A 24,606-nucleotide genomic window follows, 5' to 3' on the forward strand; every position below is an offset into this window, starting at 1 on the left:
AACTGGGAAGAATTATTGTTGAAGGCGATTACACAATATATGTAACAGAAATGCAAAGACTAAAAGTCAAAAAAACAGATCTGATCATTCTTCCAAAATGCCAACCTCAGCTGCGCTGGGCGCTGTTTTCCGTGACGTAAGTGTGTAGGGGCGAGGAGCTTCTCGCGCTCACATCTATGTCAGCATGGTGACATTGCTGTGTGTTGTGGCTTACACTTGGTTTCCTGCCACTCAGACTGTGAGCTATGAGCAGGAATTTAGAGCGAGCAGCGAGAGCGGCTTCTACCCCTTCACTTACAGATTTTCTACACGCTGACAGGGATGGAAAATGATTACCAGCAAGGTAAGTGCCGGCACATCATGGTCGCCCTGGTAAGAACCTGCACAACTTCTCTGCACATTAATGGCCCAAAGGTTGTAGGTTACCTAAAAACGATCGAAAAAAATCACAAATTCTTGCACTTTGATTGGATACCGAAAATGTCAAAACAGGTGTCTGGAAGGTCGCAAGTCACTGATTGACATGAAGATGCCCTTCAGCAGCTGCAGTTTATATTGACACGTTGTATTGCAGAAGCTCTTGACATTGACTCTTCTATCCTCTTAAAATACTATTTAAGCTGCTGCAGAACATCTTTGACCTCTTCATGCAGCAGCCCTTTTTCGTTTTTGCGTTTTCGTTTTCTGCTCCCCTTCTTCATAGTGCCATAACATTTTTTTATATTTCCATCAGTATGGCTGTGTGAGGGCTTGTTTTTTTGCAGAACAAGTTGTATTTTTAAACGACACCATTGGTTTTACCATGTCGTGTACTGGAAAATGGGAAAGAAATTCCAAGTGCAATGAAATTGCAAAAAAGTGCAAATCCACAACAATTTTTGGGATTTTTTTTTACCATGTTCACTAAATGCTAAAACTGACCTGCCATTATGATTCTCCAGGTCATCATGAGTGCCATTTTCCGATACCTGTAATTTTTCGTGTTCTCGGGTTGGGTGAAGGCTTATTTCTTGTGCGCCGATCAGACATTTTTAATGATACCATTTTGGTGCAGACACGATCTTTTGATCGGCCGTTATTGCATTTTAATGCAATGTTGCAGCGACCAAAAAAAGTAATTCTGGTGTTTTTACTTTTTTTTTTTCTCAACTCTGTTTACTGTTTGGATTAATTTTTTTTATAGCTTGATAGATCGGTCGATTCTGAAAGCAGCGATACCAAATGTGTATTTTTTATTATTTTATTTTGAATGGGGCGAAAGGGGGCTGATTTTAACTTATATTTTTAAAAACAATTTAATATTTTTTAAAACTTTTTTTACTTTTTGCATGCTTCAATAGTCTCCATGGAAAACTAGAAGCTGCGATTATCCGATCGCTTGTGCTACATAGAGTAGGGCTCAGGGCAGGACTGGGACTAAAATTCAGCCCTGGCATTTGAAGTTACACAGGCCCACTAGTCACATGGTGACTATATAATATCTTTGTACACTTGTAGTTTACAAGAAGTGAGAGGTGATTAACACGACTATATAACATGTAGTCAGAGCTGTGCCCAGTATTTCAGCTCAGTCCTATTTATTGCTTTTAGGTACAGTACTCCTCCCAAATCTCTGTCCCCTTTTGTATGCATCATTACAGAATTCCTGGCAGAACTGCTCTCTATTGGGCAACCAGACCCCCTGGTCATAGCTGCCTCTATCATACCTCCCAACTTTTGAAGAAGGGAAAGACGGACAAAGATTGCGGCGCGCTGCTGCAAATTTTGGCCACGCCCAGCCACACCCATTTCACAACTAGTCACAACCATGTGCACACCTAATCGCACCCATTTAGCACTGCTGATCACACTGACTGGTACTGAGGGCACAGTGGCTGGCATTATGGGCACACTGACTGGCACTAAGGAAGAGAGAAAACAGAGAGAGAGAAAAAAGAAAACGGAGAGAGCGAGAAAGAAAGGGGAAAGAAAGAAAGAACAGTGAGAGACAAAGAAAGAACAGAGAGAGACAGAGAAAGAACAGAGAGAGAAAGAAAGAGGGGAAAGAAAGAAAGAACAGAGAGAGACAGAGAAAGAACAGAGAGAGAAAGAAAGAAGTAAAGAAAAGAAAGAAAGAACAGAGAGAAAGAGAGGAAAGAAAAAGAAAGAAAGAGGGAAAGAAAGAACAGAGAGAAAGAAAGAACAGAGAGAGAAAGAAAAAGAGAGAAAGAAATATTCTACAAAGATACTATAGCAGCCCGGCTCCCATTGTAGTGCCCACCTGAGCCTCCCGGTGCAGGACCTATCATGATCCGCTCACATGGCCGGCATCCCCGATTCCAAGGCGATCCTGCTGTCTGCGCTGTCGGAGGAGGACACGGTGATGGATCTGAAGCATTCCTAGTTCCGTCACAATCTCCTCAAGAAATTATCTCATTTCCGGTCAGCTTCCAGCACATCACTTCAGGTGGAACGTCATGTGTGTCTTTTAAAATGCTCCTCGGGGCTCCGCCGTGTACTCCTGTGTCCGTGGGAAAAGCACGCTTTGTATGCTTTGTACACACTTGGCTCCGCTCCGTACATCCCGTACACATATGGCTCCACTCCATACACACACGGCTCCACTCTGTCCACCTCGTACACGCGCGGCTCCTCTCTGTCCACCTCGTACACGCGCGGCTCCTCTCTGTACACCTCGCACACGCGCGGCTCCTCTCTGTACACCTCGCACACGCGCGGCTCCTCTCTGTACACCTCGCACACGCGCGGCTCCTCTCCGTACACCTCGCACACGCGCGGCTCCTCTCCGTACACCTCGCACACGCGCGGCTCCTCTCCGTACACCTCGCACACGCGCGGCTCCTCTCCGTACACCTCGCACACGCGCGGCTCCTCTCCGTACACCTCGCACACGCGCGGCTCCTCTCCGTACACCTCGCACACGCGCGGCTCCTCTCCGTACACCTCGCACACGCGCGGCTCCGCTCCGTACACCTCGCACACGCGCGGCTCCGCTCCGTACACCTCGCACACCCGCGGCTCCGCTCCGTACACCTCGCACACACACGGCTCCTCTCCGTACACCTCGCACACACACGGCTCCGCTCCGTACACCTCGTACACACTAGGCTCCGCTCCGTACACCTCGCACACGCGCGGCTCCTCTCCGTACACCTCGCACACGCGCGGCTCCTCTCCGTACACCTCGCACACGCGCGGCTCCTCTCCGTACACCTCGCACACGCGCGGCTCCGCTCCGTACACCTCGCACACGCGCGGCTCCGCTCCGTACACCTCGCACACGCGCGGCTCCGCTCCGTACACCTCGCACACGCGCGGCTCCGCTCCGTACACCTCGCACACGCGCGGCTCCTCTCCGTACACCTCGCACACACTAGGCTCCGCTCCGTACACCTCGCACACGCGCGGCTCCGCACCGTACACCTCGCACACGCGCGGCTCCGCTCCGTACACCTCGCACACGCGCGGCTCCGCTCCGTACACCTCGCACACGCGCGGCTCCGCTCCGTACACCTCGCACACGCGCGGCTCCTCTCCGTACACCTCGCACATGCGCGGCTCCTCTCCGTACACTTCGTACACACACGGCTCTACGGCTCTGCTCCGTACACCTCGTACACACACGGCTCTGCTCCGTACACCTCGTACACACTAGGCTCTGCTCCGTACACCTCGCACACACTAGGCTCTGCTCCGTACACCTCGCACACACTAGGCTCTGCTCCGTACACCTCGCACACACGCGGCTCCGCTCCGTACACCTCGCACACACGCGGCTCCGCTCCGTACACCTCGCACACACGCGGCTCCGCTCCGTACACCTCGCACACACGCGGCTCCGCTCCGTACACCTCGCACACACGCGGCTCCGCTCCGTACACCTCGCACACACGCGGCTCCGCTCCGTACACCTCGTACACCCACGGCTCCGCTCCGTACACCTCATACACACACAGCTCTGCTACATCCACACTGTAAATCCTGACCCCACACATACTTACCTCAACCAGCACCATGACAACAGCAAAGCAGAGTCTTGCAGACGGTAGAGGCAAGGCTGAGCGCACAGGACCTGTGATGAGGTCACAGGAGGGGCGGAGTCAGGGGTGACATGTTCGGGGGGTCTGGACAAAGGCTCCTGATCATGTGACCCCCTGACTCCTCCCCTCCTGTGACCTCATCACAGGTCCTGCGAACAGAGCCAGCAGGCAAGCGAGTGCGACGCTGTGAGTGGCTGGGGGGGAGGGGGTCTAATGCTAGGGCGAGGATGGGGGAGGGGGCGTGGCGGCTTATCTCCCTGCAGTGCGGGAGGAACTTGGAAACTATCACGCCGTGCCCGCAGAGGGCCGGCGGCAGGAGAAACAGTGGCCGCAGCAGCTGGCAAGCGGCCAGATGATTGGCGCTGCCGCCCGCGGCCCACGTGACAGCGGCCCAGCGGGAAAATGCCCGGTTGGTTATATTGCCAATCCGGGCCTGGTAGGGCTGCAGCCCTGATCTATGTAGCAGAAATGCTCACTTGCTATAAGCGCCGACCGCTGGGCGGCGCTCATAGCAATGCAGCAATGACAACCAGAGGGGTCTGCTGCAGACCCCGAGTTGTCATGCCAACCCATCGGCAACTCATGTGACATGGGCGCCGATGGGCGGGATTAGTGACACGCTTTCGGCGCAATCACATTAAATGCTGCTCTCAGAGATTGACAGCGGCATTTAACAGGTTAACAGCCACAGGTGGATCGCTGTTAGGGGCACATGTCGTGAAGGGGTTAAAAGAGCAAGTGGAAGCTTAAAGGGGTTACTCAAACAGCAACATCTCAGTTTGTGGGGTGCTCCATGTCACTGCTGCTGAGAATGGGGAGTTGGATGCGCAAGCGCGGTCCTCTCGGTTCACCTCAATGGTCTTTTTAAGAACCCCATAGAATTGCACATGCGCAGCTTCCAATTTATTCACAGGAGCCGATTGACCCTGATTCTCAGTTTACGCTCTAGAAGTGTACTGTCATGTAATGTATGTGACAAAGCACAGAAAAAAAATGTGTATTGGGCATTTAAGGAACTAGTCAGCAAGTAGGTTCATGCAAACTTATGTTATTGCAAAAGACAAGCAATAAATTGTATTTATGCTGTTTGAAGTTTGTTTCTTGCCGCAACTGCATGTTATACTGTATATTTGTTCACTCTGGGTACTGAGCGGTGGGGCACACAGGCTGACCGTGATAAACCATTGTAGGTGTCAGTCTACAAGCAGTATGCAGAATACTTGTGCAGGTACCCTGATAAAAGTCAACTAAGAGGTGAGTTGCACAGATGCCCAGCTTTGGGCAAGTGCTGCCTGTGGTGAGAAACTGCCAAAAAGTGATAGTTGCACAAGAATGAAAGATAAGAACTAAGTAGTGTAGCTGTTAATCCAGCTCTGGGGTGCGATAAACACTTCCTAGAAAGCAGGAGTATCATCTGTGTGTGTGTCTCTCTTCTCCTCCTCTCTCCATAGACCTCAAAAGGCAGCTATAATGTCATCTCTCACTGTGCCTTTGTTTAGCGCAAGGCGGATTTTAGCTGTAAATCAGAGTGAATAATAAATTCAGGAAGCAGGGGGAAGAGAAGGGGCTCATAAGTGGAGAAGGAAGCATATTAGTCTTATAAAATATATTAGAGTTTCTTAAATTCTCTGGATTGGGGAAATGACGGTGACCATGTAAGAGATTTAGCCATGGAGATTTTGAGATCTCCATGGCTAAACCCTTAGGAAAGTATTGTATCTCACCATCTCATGCTAAATATCATGGTATGGTGATTAAGCAAGTACTCCTATATAGGGGTGGTAAAGAGTGTCCCCACTGACCAGCTCCATGATGTAAGCTTAGTTTTCAGTATGAAAAAAATCATAGCCATGCAACAGAAACCTTCTGCCATTTGTCATTTGCAGGAAAAGGCCCTCTACAAGTCCAGTTTTATAGGACTGTCTTCTTCACATTATCTCTGTGGAGGCCTGCGTCTTTGCCACCACAAAAATGGTTAAATATGTACTGTTTTGCATGTGTTTTGTAAGCAATGGGAGTTATGCTTTCTCTTCTAGAGGCCACAACACACACACACAATCACCTCACTCCCTTACTTGTCTGAAGCTTAGAGCTTTGCAGACATACCCTAACTAGGAGGGGGGGGAAGTCGAGTTGTTGTTTTCAGGGAAGGGAAGAATAGTGATGGGCAGTCCAGGTCTTTTTGGTGATCCAGCTCTCATGGCTGCGCTCACTAAAAAGAGCCGACTCTTTTTGGATCCTAAATGGATCCCTATTGCATACATGTTCAGGTATCCGAAACGCCACCCACCTACCACATAAACCCTGCCCACTTTCTAGGAACAAATTAAATTGCTGAGTGGGCGGAGTTTTGTTCAGGTGGGCGGAGTTACGTCTGCCGAACACCGGGATTTTACGCCCAGTGAGAGCCATTCAGGGTTTTTAGTGGCTCTCACTGGGGTGCCAGCTCCCATTGTTCACAGCAGGGAGCCAGCTCTTTGTGTCGGATCGTTCGCGAATGACACATCACTAGTGAAGAAGGAGAGATGGAGAACGCTCCTGGAAGCCAAGACATATGCTTCCTCCGGGAGCAAAGCTAAGAAGAATCAGGGAGTCAGCCCCTAGGCCATCCCTGCTTTCAGAGCATGGTGGTAAGCTGAGAGACTGTGTGGGTTTATACAACCAACAGCAGAGTGTTTTTCCCAGGAAGACTGCAGCAATCTAGGATCAGTGAAGGATTGTGCAAGAAGGAACTTGAACTTCACACAGGATCCAAGCTGCAAGTTGCCAGAGGAGGAATACACAGTGAGTAGTGGCCATATTGGAAGTTCTAGACTCTGGGAAGCCTTGGTCCCAGAAGGGAATGGAATAGCAGGAAGCTATTGTGGCGCCCTTGAGGATTCAGTTGCCACAGAGGTACTGCACCTCCTCCTGAGGTGTGGTACCCCATCTTCCAGGTAGGTTGGAGGCTCCTAACCATGCTCCAACACTCGCATCCCACACAACACAGTAGTTCAGCAAAGCTACATTGTGGCTCCCTGCTTGGAGTGTAGCAGAGCATCTTTGGTGGCTCCTTGCTTGGAACACTAAACGTTTTGGGAGGCGGGTGGAGTTAGAATACATAAAAGAGTGGGAAGGTTTAGAATTTCAGTCAGTCAGTCAGTTCAGAGAAGAGAGTGAGGAGAGAAGATCCCTGAGAGAGGGATGGAGGAAGGAGGTGCTGCAGCAGATCTCAGTGACCTGGGTCTGCTGGCATGGGAAAGGAAAGAAGGAGAAAGACATTGAACAGAAACCCGATCTTCCATAAAAAGGAAAGACTAGTACGGAGCGTAGGAGTAAAAGGGAACAGAGGACGTGGGTTAGAGGAAGAACCCTGCCTAGAAGTTCTAAGCGCAAGGCCGGGGCCCGGTCCCCGAGGTTGTATGGACACTAATGGTTCTGCAGCAGACACCGGTGGAGTAGTGGGCTGTAAATGCACTACTCCCATCTCAGACTTGGGGGCACAACAGCAACATTGATAGTGAGCCGGGACTTAGGAGCAAGGAGTCCCCGAAGCAGGCTACAGCTGTCTGCCGTACAAGTATAGTTCTTGGGAACATCTGTCAGGAGGAACTCCAGTGTAACTCAGTACTAGGAGTACTTCACACTTAAAGGCGCTATAGAGGAGACGTTCAGAAAGGCACATGTTGGGGGAGTGTTGGAACGGAGCATTCCATCTGACCTGGAGGTTGACTGAGTCCCTGACCTGGAGGGCACAGCACAGAGGCAGGCACCTGTGTGTACTACAGACTGTGAGTAAATTTTTGGAACTACAAGCCCTGGTGTCCTCCATTCATTCCTGCGCCAACACACCTGGTACCGCTACATCTGGGTACCAGCTTCTACACTGCCTGCGCCTCTCTTCTACCCCTACATCTACACTGCCCTGGGACTACAGCTCCACCTGTGGGGAGCTTCACCATCTTGGCTACAACACACCACCAGTCCCATAGGATCTGCATGCAGCGTCGGCTTAACACCTCACTTGCCGAACACCACAGGTGGCGTCACGAACTATTCATTCAATTAACTACATTTCCACCATTTCATCTCCCCTATTACTTGGGCGCCCAGGGCCACGGACCGGGTCACCGCTGCTGTGACACATCCCGCTGATACCGGCCCGGTACCGAGTACCCCACAGCCCTGGGAGGGCGACCCATTTACACCGAGTCACAGCAGAGTGAAGGATAACTCCCATTCTGCAGAACAGACTGCAACCTGGTGAGAGTTGTAATATCTCCTCTGAACTACAGTAAATGATAAAGTGACTTTCCTTGTCTCCTGCCTTATTACTCCGTGCTTTCTACTTCCATCACAATCTCTGGGGGTCAGCCCTGGTTGGAGAGGGTTAAACATCTGCACTGCCATCACCATCTACTCCCCCAGGGATCATCTGCAGTGTCGGCTATACTACAGTCGAACACTCCAACTGGCGTCATGAATCACTACATAAACTTTATCCCTAATCAAAACTCCCCTTTTATATGACCGCCTGGGGCCACGGACCGGGTCACTGCCACTGTGACACATCCCTTTAAGATGATCGGCCCGGTACAGAGTATCCCACGGCCTCTGGGGCGCATCATCTCCAGATGGAGTCTGTGACTAACATCACCTTCCCATAACATCCATACCCCAGAACATGGTGGAATGTGAATTTGTCTAAGCTTAGGGGTATGGTGGATCGGTGGATGGGTCAGAGTTCTCAGTTTTTGATTTTGTTTTTTATCAGTCTCGTATCCAACTGCTTCATGATCCTCATTTTTTGGCATCAAGTTTTTTTTGCTGGGTCCAGCCCAAACCTCATCTTTTTAAAACGCCAGGGATGCTTCCTGGCTCACATCTTTTTTTTGGTTGTTTCCTTTTATATTCCTTCACGTTTGCTGCTCTTTCTTGGATTTTTTCCTTAGGTGCAGCATGACCATCTGTAGTGTAGTTCTCATTGTAGGACCATCTATGCTCTTGACATCAGTCCTATTTCTGGACCAGCTCCTTTCTCCAGCATCTCTGCATGCCTCAGATGTCTCCTTTTTGCCTTCTTCCAGCTGGGCATTAAGTTGGTCAGCAATAATGCAGAACTTTGTGTCCTTCTTGATGTTCTCTTTGGTGTTCTTTTTAGATGTACAATAACTCTTTTCCGGCGTCTTTGTAGCCCCTTTATGAAGAAAGGTTTTGTAGTCTGTTCTCTCTCAGATAGAGAGGTCTCCAGGTGGTAACATCCTTCCGCAGGATCTTCCTTCCTTTCTTCTCCTCTTTGGAGTGACTCCATTTGTCTCTTCTCTACTCCTCTCATATTTTGTGGGTAGTTTTTGATTTCTGCTATATCTCATGTTGAGTTTGTGTTTAGCAGAGGAGGTCAACCTATGATCACACGCACAAAGCAAAACGCAGAGAATCTCACCTTACCCCTCTGAGATTTGTTAAATGTGAGCTTCAAAGATTATGTACTGAAAATGTTCAGTCACTTAGCACTGTGATGTCACTCGAAACTGTGAGGTCACAACTGTTATTGGAGATATAATTTAATGCCAATCGTTTGTCTCCTATGTGGCATAAGATTACAAAACCCCCTTCAGTGTGTAGCTAGCAGCAGCAAGGGGGAAAGCCTCAAAGACTGAGTGACAGATCTCACACCTTGAGCATCTCAGAGCAGGACATAGGCTGGCTTGCAATATAGAGTCATGCTGAAGATACCAAAGAGCATTCTAGAAACATGATTCCATAAAGAGTTATTTAGATGCTATACGTCCTAGCAGTACATTGTGTATTTTTCCGAGATACCCAGAACATAGCGAACACCTGCCTGGTTCTCAACAACTCTAGCACCCAGGGGTATGAAGATACTTAGAACAGGAGAGGCTAGGTAGTCAAGCCTTGTTTGGTCCCCACGTGTAACAGGGGCACAGCTGGATCTGATGGCACCAGAATTGCTGCCCTAGGACCGTCTAGAAAGGAGTTATGATCTTCAATAGGTTTTGGAGATTTTTTTTCTGCAGAGGCAAGGGGAAAGGACTTAGGTTCAGCCCAGAGGTCAGGATGGGTGTGATCCAAAGAAGATAAAGGCTAGTGTAAGGCCATGTGATTGCTCTTTCATTCATGTGCTCCACTTCAACAGTGAGGGCCATGTTGAGTAATGTTCTGTGAAGTACCTTGGAGCCAGATAGCATCTCATGCCCCCATTCTGCTTATATCTTTTGTACTACCACTATTGTAATTTGCATACCTGACATTGTACATGTATAACCATCGTGTATATAGTGTATTGTCTAGTTTGCCCTTAAGGCTGTTAAATATATCATTTAACCTTGGGCTGCTCTTTTATCTCGATCCACTTGTCCGTTTCCCGGTTTAACTTTCCAGGATACTGGGGCTGGTTTCTGGCCCAATCTAATCCCATTAACGGACCGGATTTATATCAAATGAGGAACTGGTAACAGTCCTACGGGCTGGCAACGCTCTTTTTCACTGGTGCTAGTGAAAGGGGCCTCTCAGCCTGTCAGGGCTGTAAGCGAGTGTGGCGCCACAACAGTGACTGTGTCAGTCACATCCTCTTACTACTCCCCATGATTCCCTGGACCCGTGTGGACACAGTGTGTGCAAAACTGCACCAACTGACCTTATGTGTTCCCAGGGTGTGAGGAATGCAACAATGGTGCAAGTGAGGAGACCATACCACGTGATCTCGCTGACATGATAGTAACGTCAAGCAGAGTTGTGAGATGCGGGTTCATCATGTGTGGTGGAACCTAAGATTAAAGGTGAGGTTTACTGATTTGCAGCTATAGGACAGTAGTGCTTTAAATTTTCTGAATTTCCTAAAAGGACATTTAAAAACAAGTTTCCAACAAAACAACCCTGAGCAGTTCCAGGTTAACTGTAGATTACTGTTTGCTCAACAGCTATGTCTCCCGACTACCCCAAACCACACACATGCACTCTTAAGGCCCCTTTACATTTGGTGATGCACCAGAGATCCCGACCACGATATGACCCGGTCAGGATCGCTAGTGCATCGCTAAATGGTCGCTAGTGAGCTGCCAAACAGGCAGATCTCACTGGCGATGCAGCAGCGCTCGGCGGTCGCTCTTACCTTTCACACGCGGCGAGGGTGTCCGTCTTCCGCCTGCGTCCATGGCTCACTCGTCGGCACCAGCAGGAAGCTGACGACGAGAAATGGACCAGGCCGATCTCGCGTGATAGCCAGCGGGGGAGTCGGTCGGAGGTAAGTATCACATGTAGCGATATCGCTAGCAATATCGCTGCTGCGTCACAAAATCGGTGACGCTTTAGCGATATTTCTAGTGATATCGCTATGTGTAAAGCCCCCTTTACCCTAGAGCTGGTCAAAAGCGCTTGTGTTCTTAATAGGGAAAGGGGAATAGGCAGATGCCTGACATCTCTGGCGGCCCCTTATCCCTCTTGAGAACGAAGATAAGACAATTTGCTGTCTGAGTGCAACATCCTGTGCAGTTCTATATAGAGTAAATGAAGGAAGTGAAAAGTTATCAGCCTGAGAGATTCTCACTTATGATCTTCCCTGATAATCTCATGATCAGAAACATGAAAGAGTGAGCAATACCGCCTATACAGCGTCGGACTGGCCCACCGGGGAACCGGAGGATTCTCCGGTGGGCCCTGGCATCTGGTGGGCCCTGGCACCTGCAGGCATACAGGGCCAGCAGTTGCCTAGGGCCCCCGCTGCTCCAGGGGCCCCCAGCCAGTGGTGTGTCGCACACCATGCAGCTGCTATGGGGGCCCCTGCCAGCGGAGCAGCAGCGGGTGTCAGGAGGCAGGAGCCCCTGTCCCCGCTGCTAAAGAGAAATGAATATTCACTGCGAAGCAGTGAATATCATTTCAGGTCTCCACCCCCAGAGGCCCCGCCCCCAGCCCAGTAAGCCGCTCTGCATCTGTAAATCAGGGCCGGCGCCGCCCTCAGTCCTCTCTGCTCCTGGCTCACAGCCAGTGCGCGATGACGTCACTACATCGCGCACCCGCTGTGTGTCTGGCAGAGGGGGCAGCTCCTGACACTGAAGCCGGGATCAGCGTGGGAGCGAGGAGGAGAGGTGAGTATTGTTTGTTTTTTTTTTTTATATCTCTCGCTCTCTCTATCTGTCTCTCTCTATCTATCTATCTCTATTTCTCAATATATCTCTCTCTCTATCTCTCTTATATCTTTCTATCTCTATTATCTATATCTATCTCTATCTATATCTATCTCTATCGCTCTATCTTTATATCTATCTTTCTATCTCTACATCTATCTCTATATCTATCTATCTCTATATCTTTCTATATCTATATATTATGTCTATCTATCTATCTCTATATCTATCTATCTTACTCTATCTATCTCTATATCTATTATCTCTATATTTATTATCTATCTAGCTACCATCTATATCTATCTATCTTTATCTATATATATCTCTATCTAATATCTATATCTATCTATCTATCTCTATACCTATCTATCTATTTATCTATCCGTTATCTATCTCTATATCTTTTCTCTGTATCTATCTATCTCTATATCTATATCTCTCGCTATCTATCGCTCTATCTCTATATCTATCTTTATATCTATATCTATATATCTCTCTATCTATCTCTATATCTATCTCTATTTCTCTCTATATCTATCTATATATCTCTATCTCTATATCTATCTCTCTATCTATCTTTCTATCTCTATATCTATATATCTATCTATCTTTATCTATTTATCTCTATATCTTTTCTCTGTATCTATCTCTCTATATCTATATCTATCTTTATATATATATCTATTATCTCTATATCTATATCTATTTCTCTCTATAGCTCTCTCTATATCTATCTATCTATTTATCTCTATCTCTATATCAATCTCTCTGTATATCTATCTATCTTTCTATCTCTATATCTATCTTTATCTATTTATCTCTATCTATTATCTATATCTATCTATCGCTCTATCTCTATATCTATCTTTCTATCTCTACATCTATCTCTATATCTATCTTTCTATCTATATCTATCTATATCTATCTATTATGTCTATCTAGCTATCTCTATTATCTATATCTACCTATCTCTATATCTTTCTATCTTACTCTATCTTTATATCTATCTGTTATCTCTATATTTATTATCTATCTTTTTCTATCTATCTCTATCTATATCTATCTCTATCTAGATACAGGAAAGATGTATATCTTTGTACCGTGTTAGCCAGTAAATAGAAAAATATTCAGGATTGAGAGTCCTCAGTAGTTGATACCTTTTATCTCTATCTATTTATCGATCTCTGTATCTATCTCTCTCTATATCTATCTCTCTCTCTATCTACCGCTCTCTCTATCTCTATCTATCTTTATATCTATATCTATCTATCTCTATATCTATTATCTCTATATCTATCTACCTATCTATCTCTATATCTATCTATATATATATATATATATATCTGTTTCTCTCTATATCTATCTCTATATCGCTCTCTCTATAGCTATCTATATATTATCTCTATATCTATCTATCTATATATTATCTCTATATCTATCTCTATATCTATCTATCTATCTCTATATCCATATCTATCTCTAGATCTATCTTTCTATCTAACACTATATCTCTATATCTATCTCTATATCTCATTATCTATCAATCTCTATCTCTCTCTCTTTATCTATCTATCCATCTATCTCTATATCTATCCATCTATCTCTATATCTATCCATCTATCTCTATATCTATCTATCTATCTATCTATCATCTCTATTATCTATATCTATCTATCCATCTATCTAGCTATCTCTATCTATCTCTATATCTCTCTATATCTATCTTTCTAACTCTATATCTATCTATCTCTATACATATCTCTATATCTAGCTATTATCTCTATATCTATCTCTATATCTATCTTTCTATATCTATCTGTCTCTATATCTATCTATCTATCTATCTCTATATCTATTATCTCTATATCTATCTATCTCTATATATCTCTATATCTATTTTTATTTATATCCATCTATCTATATATATTTATCTCTATATCTATCTATATATGTCTATATTATTATTATTATTATTATTATTATATCTGTATATCTCTATTATCTATCTCTATCTATTATCTTTCTCTATCTATATATATATATCTCTATATCTTTCTATCTATAGCTATCTATCTCTATATCTATCTATCTATCCATTATCTATTTTCTATCTATCTCTATATCTATCTACCTATCGATCTATCTATCTATATTTCTTTATATATCTATCTTTATATCTATCTCTATGAATCTTTCTATCTATATCTATCCATTATCTACTTTCTATCCATTATCTACTATCTATCTCTATATCTATCTATTTCTACATCTATCTTTCTATCTATTTCTATCTAACTCTATATCTATATATCTATATAGCATTATACCCTATGAGGGGGTGCATTATTCCCTATGAGGGGGCAGCATTATACCCTATGAGGAGGCAGCATTATACCCTATGAGGAGGGCAGCATTATTCCCTATGAGGGGACGCATTATTCCCTATGAGGGGGGCAGTATTATACCCTATGAGGGGGGGCAGTATTATACCCTATGAGGGGGGCAGCATTATACCCTATGAGGGGGCAGCATTATTCCCTATGAGGGGATGCATTATTCCCTATGAGGGGGGCAGCATTATACCCTATGAGGAGGCAGCATTATACCCTATGAGGGGGGCAGTATTATACCCTATGAGGGGGGCAGTATTATACCCTATGAGGGGGTGCATTATACCCTATGAGGGGATGCATTATTCCCTATGAGGGGGGCAGTATTATACCCTATGAGGAGGCAGTATTATACCCTATGAGGGGGGCAGCATTATTCCCTATGAGGGGGGCAGTATTATACCCTATGAGGGGGCAGCATTATACCCTATGAGGGGGCAGCGTTATACCCTATGAGGGGGGCAGTATTATACCCTATGAGGAGGCAGCATTATACCCTATGAGGGGGTGCATTATTCCCTATGAGGGGGACAGTATTATACCCTATGAGGGGGCAGCATTATACCCTATGAGGAGGCAGCATTATACCCTATGAGGAGGGCAGCATTATTCCCTATGAGGGGGTGCATTATACCCTATGAGGGGGCAGTATTATACCCTATGAGGGGGCAGCATTATTCCCTATGAGGGGATGCATTATTCCCTATGAGGGGGGCAGTATTATACCCTATGAGGAGGCAGCATTATACCCTATGAGGGGGTGCATTATTCCCTATGAGGGGGGCAGTATTATACCCTATGAGGGGGGCAGTATTATACCCTATGAGGGGGCAGCATTATTCCCTATGAGGGGGTGCATTATACCCTATGAGGGGGTGCATTATACCCTTTGAGGGGGTGCATTATTCCCTATGAGGGGGGCAGTATTATACCCTATGAGGGGGGCAGTATTATATTCTATGAGATGGCTGCATTATATTCTATGAGATGGCTGCATTATACTATGTGAGGGGGCTGCTTTATATTCTATGAGGGGGCTACCCCAACTCCTGCTACATAATTAAGACATGTACAACCTTATATTATACCCGGATATTAGCGTGTTTTACCGCATAATTGGTGGTCTGGTATTTAACTCTATGCAGCTACATAGTGGGCCCCAAGAATGATTTTCTCTGGTGGGCCCAAGGTGTTCCAGTCCGACGCTGCGCCTATAGATAACGGAAAACGGTCTGGTAGATGCGAGATCTATACTACCGTGAGTTATACAGTAGTGTTCAAAATAATAGCAGTGTGTTCAAACACATGAGTTAATCACACAATCGTTACATTAGTTGTTATTTCCAGCATTGAGAACATTGCACACAGTTTTCTAATTCAAAACATGAAGAGAAATTTTGATGATATTAAACTACTTCACAGAAAAAATGAACATTGGGCTGATCTAAAAAAACATTTGTCTTTACAAATATGTATTTTTTGAGGATTTATCATTAAGGTGAATCACTAACCTAATATTTAGTTGTATACCACAGGTTTTTTTTTTAACTGCTTCACATCTATGTTGCACAGAGTCACCCAACTTCTGGCCCCTGTCACCTGTTATTCAGCCCAGGATTCTTGGACTACATCCCACAATTTTTTGACATTTCTTGGCCTTGCTTCAGAAACGGCATTGTTGATGTCACCCCACAAGTGTTCTATCAGATTAAGGTCCAGAAATTGGGCTGGCCACTCAACCTCAATTTTGTTGGACTGGAACCCAGATTTTGCTAATTTACTGGTGTGTTTATAGTCGTTGACTTGATGAAACACCCATTTCAAGGGCATATCCTCGTCAGTGTAAGGAAACATGACCTTGTTAAGCATTTTAATAACTGCAAACTGGTCCATGAACCCAGATATGTAGTAAATCAGTGTTACAACACCCGGTGATACTCACCTTGCTTCCCGGGTCCCTTGCTGCGTCTTGCCTGCTCTTCCGACTCCTCAGCCACGCTGGGGATCCTGCTCCTCGCGCACGTGCACTAGGCCACTTAGGTCGCGGTTGCCAGTACTCCCAGCTTCTTTATGATGCTGGGTTGTACTGAACGGGAAGCACTGCCCTGCCTAGGCAGCGGTCTCTGATTATATCAGGCCGCTTCCTGCTAGAGGAGGCGCCTGATTATTATTGTGCCTTACTTGAGTGTCCTCTCTAGGTACCATTAGGTACTTGCACGTCAGGTCCTCGGATCCCTCGGAGTACTGTCCCTCCAGATACCACCATTACTCTGTCCTTGTTCTTGTGTGTCCCTCTGCGCGTACTCTGCTCTGTACCTGCTATTGTGTGTCTCCCTGTGGGTACTCTGTTCTGTTTCTGTCCCTGTATGTCTTCCCGTGTGCGCTCTGCCTTGCCCAGGATCTCGGGCCTCCATGTGAGGATCCGACCCCGCCCAGGATCCCTTACCCGCTGTGCAAACACTGCCTTGTCCCGGATCCCATGCCTCTCAGTAGACGCTTTGCTCTGTCCGGTTCTTGGCGAGTTCCCTGGTTCTGTTTCCTTCGATCCATCCCTCTGGCACTAGCTATCGCGGCATACCTTCCCCACGGGCCTGCCCCTAACAGTTCCTGTATAGGGGTCGGTTCCACCTGGCCAGCTCACCCGGGGTCAGTCGGCATCGCAATCCAGTGGGTCCACTCCAGGATTCGTAACAGAATAATCAGGCCATGGACCCTGCTGGTGCCTCGGCTGCCGCACAAAAAGAGTTGGTGTATTTGCAGGAGAATCAGACGCGTATAATGTCTTTCGTGAAGTCCATGGAGTCCCAGTTGTCCACTTTACAGGCCTCTGACCCAGGGAATGCCTCCCAGCTCGCCAGTCTTCAACAGGATCTTGTGCAGCAATGTGACACCAAGATTCACATATTTAGCTATATGGCTTAGGTGGATGACCGACTGCTCTCCCTTCAGTCTGCCGCCGCACAAGAAGCTCAGTGTCATAACCCTGATCCTACCCCGCACCCTCCACCCCACCTTGGTAAACCATCCCGGTATAATGGCGACCCCAAGCTGTGGCGGGGTTTTTTGAATCAATGCCGCTTTCACTTTGAATTATTGCCACACAAATATCCCACCGATTGGACTAAAGTGGCGTTTGTGGTTTCACATTTAGAGGGCGAGGCTCTGGCTTGGGTTAATCCATTGCGGAGCGTGATGATCCCATAACCTCTCAATTGTCAACCTTTTTGGAGACCTTCTGCAAAGTGTTTGATGAGTCAGGCCGCGTAGCCTCAGCGGCTCTCTTTAATCTACACCAAGGCTCCTTTATGGTCAGGCAATATGCTATTCGTTTTCATACTCTGTCCTCGGAGCTGGAGTAGAATAATGAGGCACTGGTATGAGCATTCTGGAGTGGGTTGTCGGGTCGAATTAAGGTCGAACTGGTGGGTTGGGATTCTCCAACCTCCCTGGAGGATTTAATCTCTCTGGCCACACATATTGACCTATGTTTCCAGCAGCGTTCCCAGGAGTCCATTCGGCAGAGAACGTACAATCGTCCGGTTTCTCCCACCAATAGATCTCTCAGCCCACGGTCTTCGTTGTCTTCTTCCGTTCCCACACCTGAACCTATGTACAGTTGTGGCCAAAAGTATTGACACCCCTGCAATTTTGTCTGATAATACGCAGTTTCTTCCTGAAAATGATTGCAATCACAAATTCTTTGGTATTATTATCTTCATTTAATTTGTCTTAAATGAAAAAACACAAAAGAGAATGAAGCAAAAAGCAAAACATTGATCATTTCACACAAAACTTGAAAAATGGGCCAGACAAAAGTATTGGCACCCTCAGCCTAATACTTGGTTGCACAACCTTTAGCCAAAATAACTGCGACCAATCGCTTCCGGTAACCATCAATGAGTTTCTTACAATGCTCTGCTGGAATTTTAGACCATTCTTCTTTGGCAAACTGCTCCAGGTCCCTGATATTAGAAGGGTGCCTTCTCCAAACTGCCATTTTTAGATCTCTCCACAGGTGTTCTATGGGATTCAGGTCTGGACTCATTGCTGGCCACCTTAGAAGTCTCCAGTGCTTTCTCTCAAACCATTTTCTAGTGCTTTTTGAAGCGTGTTTTGGGTCATTGTCCTGCTGGAAGACCCATTACCTCTGAGGGAGACCCAGCTTTCTCACACTGGGCCCTACATTATGCTGCAAAATTTGTTGGTAGTCTTCAGACTTCATAATGCCATGCACACGGTCAAGCAGTCCAGTGCCAGAGGCAGCAAAGCAACCCCAAAACATCAGGGAACCTCCGCCATGTTTGACTGTAGGGACCGTGTTTTTTTCTTTGAATGCCTCTTTTTTTCTCCTGCAAACTCTATGTTGATGCCTTTGCCCAAAAAGCTCTACTTTTATCTCATCTGACCAGAGAACATTCTTCCAAAACGTTTTAGTCTTTTTCAGGTAAGTTTTGGCAAACTCCAGCCTGGCTTTTTTATGTCTTGGGGTAAGAAGTGGGGTCTTCCTGGGTCTCCTACCATACAGTCCCTTTTCATTCAGATGCCGACGGATAGTACGGGTTGACACTGTTGCATCCTCGGACTGCAGGGCAGCTTGAACTTGTTTGGATGTTAGTTGCGGTTCTTTATCCAACATCCGCACAATCTTGCGTTGAAATCTCTTGTCAATTTTTCTTTTCCGTCCACATCTAGGTAGGTTAGCCACAGTGCCATGGGCTTTAAACTTCTTGATGACACTGCGCACGGTAGACACAGGAACTTTCAGGTCTTTGAAGATGGACTTGTAGCCTTGAGATTGCTCATGCTTCCTCACAATTTTTTTCTCAAGTCCTCAGACAGTTCTTTGGTCTTCTTTCTTTTCTCCATGCTCAATGTGGTACAGACAAGGACACAGGACAGAGGTTGAGTCAACTTTAATCCATGTCAACTTGCTGCAAGTGTGATTTATTTATTGCCAACACCTGTTAGGTGCCACAGGTAAGTTACACGTGCTGTTAATTACACAAATTAGAGAAGCATCACATTTTCAAACAGTGCCAATACTTTTGTCCACCCTCTTTTTTATGTTTGGTGTGGAATTATATCCAATTTGGCTTTAGGACAATTCTTTTTGTGTTTTTTCATTTAAGACAAATTAAATGAAGATAATAACAAAGAATTTGTGTTTGCAATAATTTTCAGGAAGAAACTGAGTAATATCTGACAAAATTGCAGGGGTGTCAATACTTTTGGCCACAACTGTAGGTGGATCGGGTCTAAATGGCGGATCAGCGTCGGAGAGAGAGGGTTGAACAAGGGCTTTGTTTTTAATGTGGAAGTGCCTCGCGCTTACTTCGTTCTTGCCCCGTGCGTCCGGGAAACTCCTCCACCTAAGTCAGGTAGGAGAGGCCTCCCTAGGTGTGTGTGACTCCTCTTTACCCTTAACCATGTCTGTTCAGATAATTTCTGGGAATAGGCGCTACTCGGAGTTGGCGTATGTGGATTCGGGAGCAGTCGGCAACTTCATGAGTCTCGAGGAGGTCAAGAAGCAACAGATTCCGTTCAGGATTCTGGAGGAGCCGCAGCTGATTTCTTCTGTGGATGGAAGGCCTTTACAAGAGACTGTCACGTGGGTTACGGAAGTGGTGGAGTTGCGGGTGGGGGCTCTGCATCGTGAGAGAATCGCATTCTATGTCCTACCCAACTTGTCCCATGCAATTCTTCTCGGGCTACCATGGCTGAGGGAACATGAACCTATCCTTGACTGGTGCTTGGGGAACGTTCTACGTTGGGGTCAGCACTGCCATGATCGTTGCCTGTTATCGGTGCACCCTGTAAAAATTTCTCGACCCGTCTCCACTCCAGTCGGATTACCGGCCGCTTATTGGTCTTTTGTGGATGTCTTTTGCAAGAGGGAGGCTGAGGTCTCCCCAGCATCGGCCATATGACTGCCCGATTGAACTCACTCCTGGCTCTACTCCCCCCAGGGGTAGAATCTATACGCTTTCTCCAGATGAGTCGCAAGCCATGTCGGATTATATTAAGGAGAATCTGGCCAAAGGCTTTATTCGAAAGTCCTGTTCTCTTGCCGGCCCTGGATTCTTTTTTGTCAAAAGGAAAGACGGCTCACTTCGTCCTTGCATTGACTACAGACAGCTCAATGAGAGTACAATCAAGAACAAGTACCCATTGCCATTCATCCCTGAGCTCTTTGATCGCCTGCGAGTAGCAAGAATTTTTACTAGGCTTGACCTCCATGGGGCCTACAACTTGGTCCGCATCCATGCCAGAGACGAGTGGAAGACCGCATTCAACACGCGAGATGGGCACTACAAATATTTGGTCAGACATCCTTGCCTTTTTTGGGGTACATCATCTCTGACTCAGGTCTAAAAATGGATCCCGAGAAGGTGTCAGCCATCCTCAACTGGCAGCAATCCCTCGGGGTGAAGGCCATCCAAAGATTCCTTGGTTTCGCAAACCATTACAGGCAGATCGTCCCTACTTCTCCTCATTTACCATGTACCTTTCGTCTTATCCGCAGTGCAGCTAATCAGAGTGTTTGGTCTGCGGAGGCCGCCTGTCTCTGAAGCAAGCCTTTGCTCGAGCGCTGGTACTTCATTGTCCAGACGCTAGCAGACTATTCATTCTCGAGGTGGATGCCTCTTCCACGGGGGGCCGGAGCTGTGCACTCCCAGAGGTCATCATCTGGTCAATTGAGCACTTGCGAATTCTTCTCCAAAGCATTCTCTACATCGGAACGCAATTATTCCATCGGTGACAGACAACTACTGGCTATCAAGTTGGCGTTGGAGGAGTGGCGGTATCTTCTGCAAGGCGCGGTACATCCCTTCATAATTTTCACCGACCACAAGAATCTGGCTTACATTCAGTAGGCCCAAAGACTCAACCCTCGACAAGCCAGGTGGTCCCTGTTCTTCGCCTGCTTTGACTTTGAGCTTTACTTCTGGTCAGGCAAAAAGAACGTTAAGGCTGATGCGCTGTCAAGGTCCTTCCAGTCGGCTGATGTAGAAGAGGATCCATCACACATTATTGATCCCTCCAAGATCATCACAGTGGTCCCCCTGAAACCTTACTGCGGGTAAGACATTCATCTCAGAGAATGACAGAGAGAGGGTGTTGCACTGGGGACACTCTTCTAAGATTGCCGGTCATGCTGGAACTAAGAAGACACACTTCCTTATTTCTCGCCACTATTGTTGGCCGTCCCTTCGCCAGGATATCAAAGAATTTACAGCCTCCTGTCCACCCTGTACCCAGGAGCAAGATTCCGAGACAACTACCCTCCGGGGTCCTGCATCTTCTTTCCGTGCCTTCGGTTCCTGGGCGGCGTATTGTCGTGGACTTTGTCAACGACCTTCCTCGCTCCGTGGGTTGCACAGTTATTCTAGTGGTTGTGGATCGCTTCTCTAAAATTGCCCACTTTGTCCTACTGCCTCACTTGCCCTCAGCTCCCAAGTTGGCAAGAATTTTTATCCAGCACGTCTTCAAATTCCATGGTTTCCCGTCAGACAGGGGAGTCCAATTCACCTCCCGGTTCTGGAGAGCTCTCTGCAAACTTATGAATGTGACTCTGGACTTCTCCTCTGCCTATCATCCCCAGTCCAATGGTCAGGGGTCAGATGGAGTGGATTAACCAGGTCTTGACTTCGTATCTCCGACATTTTTCTAATGCCCACCAGGACGATTGGGTTGACCTTCTTCCTTGGGCCGAGTTTGCTTATAACAATCATCACGGTGAGTCCTCTACCAAGTCCCCGTTATTCATCATCTCTGGACAACATCCCAACCTGTCTCTTCTGGCTTCTTCTGTCTCGGGTGTGCCGGCTGTCGACTCCTTGCCCATGGAGTTTTCTAAGATTTGGGAGGAGACCAAGGATGCACTTGAGAGGTCTTGCGTCAAGATGAAGAGGCATGCTGACAAGAGGCGTTTGGACGCTCCTCCTTATCATCCCGGCGATAAGATCTGGCTCTCATCTAAGTATATCCACCTTAGGATTCCCTTTTACAAATTGGGTCCTCGCCACATTGGCCCCTTTGAGATCCTGGGTCGAATCATTGATGTAGCCTACAAGTTGACGTGCTCCGTATCCCCAACTCCTTCCATGTATCTCTCCTTAAACCTGTGGTCCTTAACCGCCATCATTCTTCTGTTGGTTCTTCTCCTCCACCTGTTAGCACGGATAACATTTTTGAGGGAAGAGATATACTTGCCAGGAAAAAGGTTAGAGGGAGAACCTTCTTGATTGATTGGGAGGGGTATGGTCCTGAGGAGAGGTCATTGGAACCACGGGAGAACATCAACTCACCTCGTATCCTGAGGAGATTTCTTCCCAGCCTTGAGAGGGATGTAAGGGGGGTTTCTGCTACAACACCTGGCGATACTCACCTTGCTTACCGGGTCCCTCACCGAGTCTCGCCTGCCCTTCCGGGTCCTCAGCCGCACTGGAGATCCCGCTCCTCGCGCATGCGTACTAGGCCGCTTAGGTCACGGTTGAGCGCACTCCTGGCTTCTTTATGTTGCCGGGTTGTACTGAGCTGGAAGCACTGCCCTGCCTGGGCAGTGGTCTCTTGGTATATCAAGCCGCTTCAGGAGGCACCTGATTATTATTGTGCCTTACTTCAGTGTCCTCTCTAGGTCCCCTTAGGTACTTGCACATCAGATCCTCGTTTCCCTCGGAGTACTTTACCTCCTGGTACCACCGTTACTCTGGCCTTGTTCTTGTGTGTCCCTCTGTGTGTAATCTGCTCTGTACCTGTTATTGGTTGTCTCCCTGTGGGTACTCTGTTCCTGCCCCTGTATGTCTTCCTGTGTGCGCACTGCCTTGCCCAGGATTTCGTGCCTCCCTGTGAGGAAATCGACCCCGTCCAGGATCCCGTACCCGCTGTGCGAACGCTGCCTTGTCCTGGATCCCATGCCTCTCAGTAGACACTCTCTTCTCCGTTCGGTTCTTGGTGAGTTCCCTGGTTCTGTTTCCTTCGAGACATCCCTCTGGCACTAGCTATCGCAGCATACCTTCCCCCACGGGCCTGACCCTAACGGTGCCTGTATAGGAGTCGGTTCCACCTTACCAGCTTGCCCGGGGTTGTCGGCACCGTGATCCAGCGGGTCCACTCCAGGATTCGTAACAATCAGTTCGGCACCATAGTAAGAGAAACATGTCCATATCATGAGACTTCCACCCACCATGCTTCATTGTCTTCAAAGTGTACTGTGGCTTGAATGCAGAGTTTGGGGGTCGAAACAAAGAACCGTCTGCCACCCTTGGACCCAAAAAGAACAATTTTACTTTCATCAGGCCACAAAATATTACTCCATTTCTCTTTAGTCAAGTCGATGTGTTCTTTGGCAGATAGTATCCGCTTTAGTACATGTCTTTTTGTAACAGTGTGACTTTGCTAAGACATTATCTTCTCACAGGCGTATTCTAACTGTCACAGTACCACAGGTAACTTGAGACTGTCTGTGATCACCCTGGAGCTGATCATTGGCTCAGCCTTTGCCATTCTGGCTATTCTTCCATCCATTCGAATGGTAGTCTTCTGTTTTCTTCCATGTCTCTCTGGTTTGGTTTTACCTTTTAAAGTATTGGAGATCATTATAGCTGAACAGCCTATCATTGTCTGCACTTCTTTGTAAGTTTTACCCTCTCAAACTTTTTAATCTAAGTATGCTGTTCTTCTGAACAATGTTTTGTACGACCCATATTTCTCAGGTTTTCAAGAAGAAATGCATGTTCAACATGTCTTGGCTTCACCCTTAAGTAAGGGCCACCAGATTCACACCTGTTTCTTCACAGAATGATTGAACTCCACACTACTATTATTTTGAACACTTCAATTAATTATTCTAATCCAAACTTAAAAAAGTGCAGATCATGAATGCAGAGTCTGGTGGTTTCCTTAGAATCTGCTGCACCAACTGGTAAATTGTGTGACGTGGTAATATAATTTATACCAAAAGCACTGATTAATCTGGTTAGTCATATTGGACTGCTATTATTTTGAACACCACTGTAGGTACAGTATATCACAAAAGTGAGTACACCCCTC

The 24,606-nt window shown here is 46.7% G+C and overlaps 1 protein-coding gene across 4 annotated transcripts in view; it reads left to right on the forward strand.

Annotated features, from left to right (window-relative positions):
* Positions 1 to 207: 207 nt before the first annotated feature.
* Positions 208 to 24,606, forward strand: part of SH2D2A (SH2 domain containing 2A) — a 46,913-nt gene continuing 22,514 nt past the window's right edge. For 2 of the 4 annotated variants that reach the window (XM_073567104.1, XM_073567105.1), the window contains exon 1: positions 11,664 to 12,124. In XM_073567104.1, coding sequence (XP_073423205.1) covers positions 12,031 to 12,124 — 94 coding nt within the window. In that variant the 5' untranslated portion in view covers positions 11,664 to 12,030. Of the gene's footprint in view, positions 344 to 3,890; positions 4,227 to 11,663; positions 12,125 to 24,606 lie in introns of those variants that run through there. The other 2 variants (XM_073567106.1, XM_073567107.1) reach the window with 2 other exon arrangements.

Source organism: Dendrobates tinctorius, unplaced genomic scaffold (assembly GCF_039654945.1).
Source record: "Dendrobates tinctorius isolate UK_male_01 unplaced genomic scaffold, ASM3965494v1 ptg000019l, whole genome shotgun sequence".
Lineage (NCBI taxonomy): Eukaryota > Metazoa > Chordata > Amphibia > Anura > Dendrobatidae > Dendrobates > Dendrobates tinctorius.